At 35.1% G+C, this 1,181-nt stretch overlaps 1 protein-coding gene across 1 annotated transcript; it reads right to left on the minus strand.

Moving 5' to 3' along the window:
- Window positions 1-205: 205 nt before the first annotated feature.
- Window positions 206-847, minus strand: LOC124889630. The gene is made up of 2 exons (XM_047401599.1): window positions 665-847; window positions 206-451 (listed from the first exon to the last, which is right to left on the minus strand). Exons 1-2 carry the CDS (start codon window positions 845-847, stop codon window positions 206-208), a joined length of 429 nt encoding a protein of 142 aa, XP_047257555.1.
- Between the last annotated feature and the right edge of the window lie 334 nt (window positions 848-1,181).

Genomic DNA, 1,181 nt, shown 5'->3' on the forward strand with positions numbered 1-1,181 from the left:
CTTTCCAGTTAGGTGCAAACTTTCTCTTAGTTTTATTCTGGTGCAGAAATATGCTCTTCAACACTAATTGTCCTATTTTGAATTGTCTTGATCTTACCTTCTTGTTGAATGTTTTGGCCATTATAATCTGATAAAGCTAATCATGACAAACTACATTCATACTACTTTCATCAATTAGCATCAATTATTTATAGAGATTTTGAATCTATTTAGCATCACTCAACTCATCTTCCTGAATGATTCTCAAAGATGGTATCTCTACTTCTACAGGTAACACGGCTTCTATTCCAAAAACAAAAAGATAAAGTATCACTCCAGTAGAAGTTCTAATAGTGGTGTGATAGCCAAGGAGGGAAAATGGCAAATTCTTATGCCAATGCTTATAGTTATCAATCATCTTTCGCAATATTCGCCTAATGTTCTTGTTGGAAGCCTCAACTACTCCATTCATCTAAGGATGGTAAGAGGTGGAATTATGATAAGTAATCTTAAACTTCTTATAAATTAAGCTACTATTGAGATTAGCTCCATAATCAGTTATAATTGACTCAGGAACTCTAAAATGACAAATAATGTTATTGTGAACAAAATCTTTCACCATTTTCTTTGTCACGGACTTGAATGAACAGGCTTTTACCCATTTGGTGAAATAATAAATAGATACCACAATGAACGTATGTCCATTTGATGCGGATGGATCAAATGGAACGATGACATCCATGCCCCATGCAGGAAACGGCCAAGGAGAACTCATCACATTGAGTTCATTTGGTGGAACATAAATTAAATCACCATGAATTTTACATTGATGACATTTTTGAACAAAGAGAATGTAATATGTCTCCATTTTTATCCAAAAATATCCAGCTCAAAGAATCTTCTTTGCAAAAATAAAACCACTCATATGTGGCCCGTACATACCCCCATGTATCTCTTCAACTAACTTGGTAGCCTCCTGATCGTCGATGCACCTTAACAATCCTAAATCTGGTCCTCCTATAAATGATTTTTCTATTTAGGAAAAATGATGGCCAATCTCGGAAGTGTTCTCTTCTGAATACTAGTTATGCCTTCTTAATAGTCTCCCTCCTTGAGATACCTCATCATGTCAAAGTACCAAGGTTTTACATCCGGCTACTCATCTATGTGAAAATATTAGGTTAGGTGGTCTTGTACATTCA

This window comes from Capsicum annuum, chromosome 12 (genome assembly GCF_002878395.1).
Source record: "Capsicum annuum cultivar UCD-10X-F1 chromosome 12, UCD10Xv1.1, whole genome shotgun sequence".
NCBI classification, from domain to species: Eukaryota; Viridiplantae; Streptophyta; class Magnoliopsida; order Solanales; family Solanaceae; genus Capsicum; species Capsicum annuum.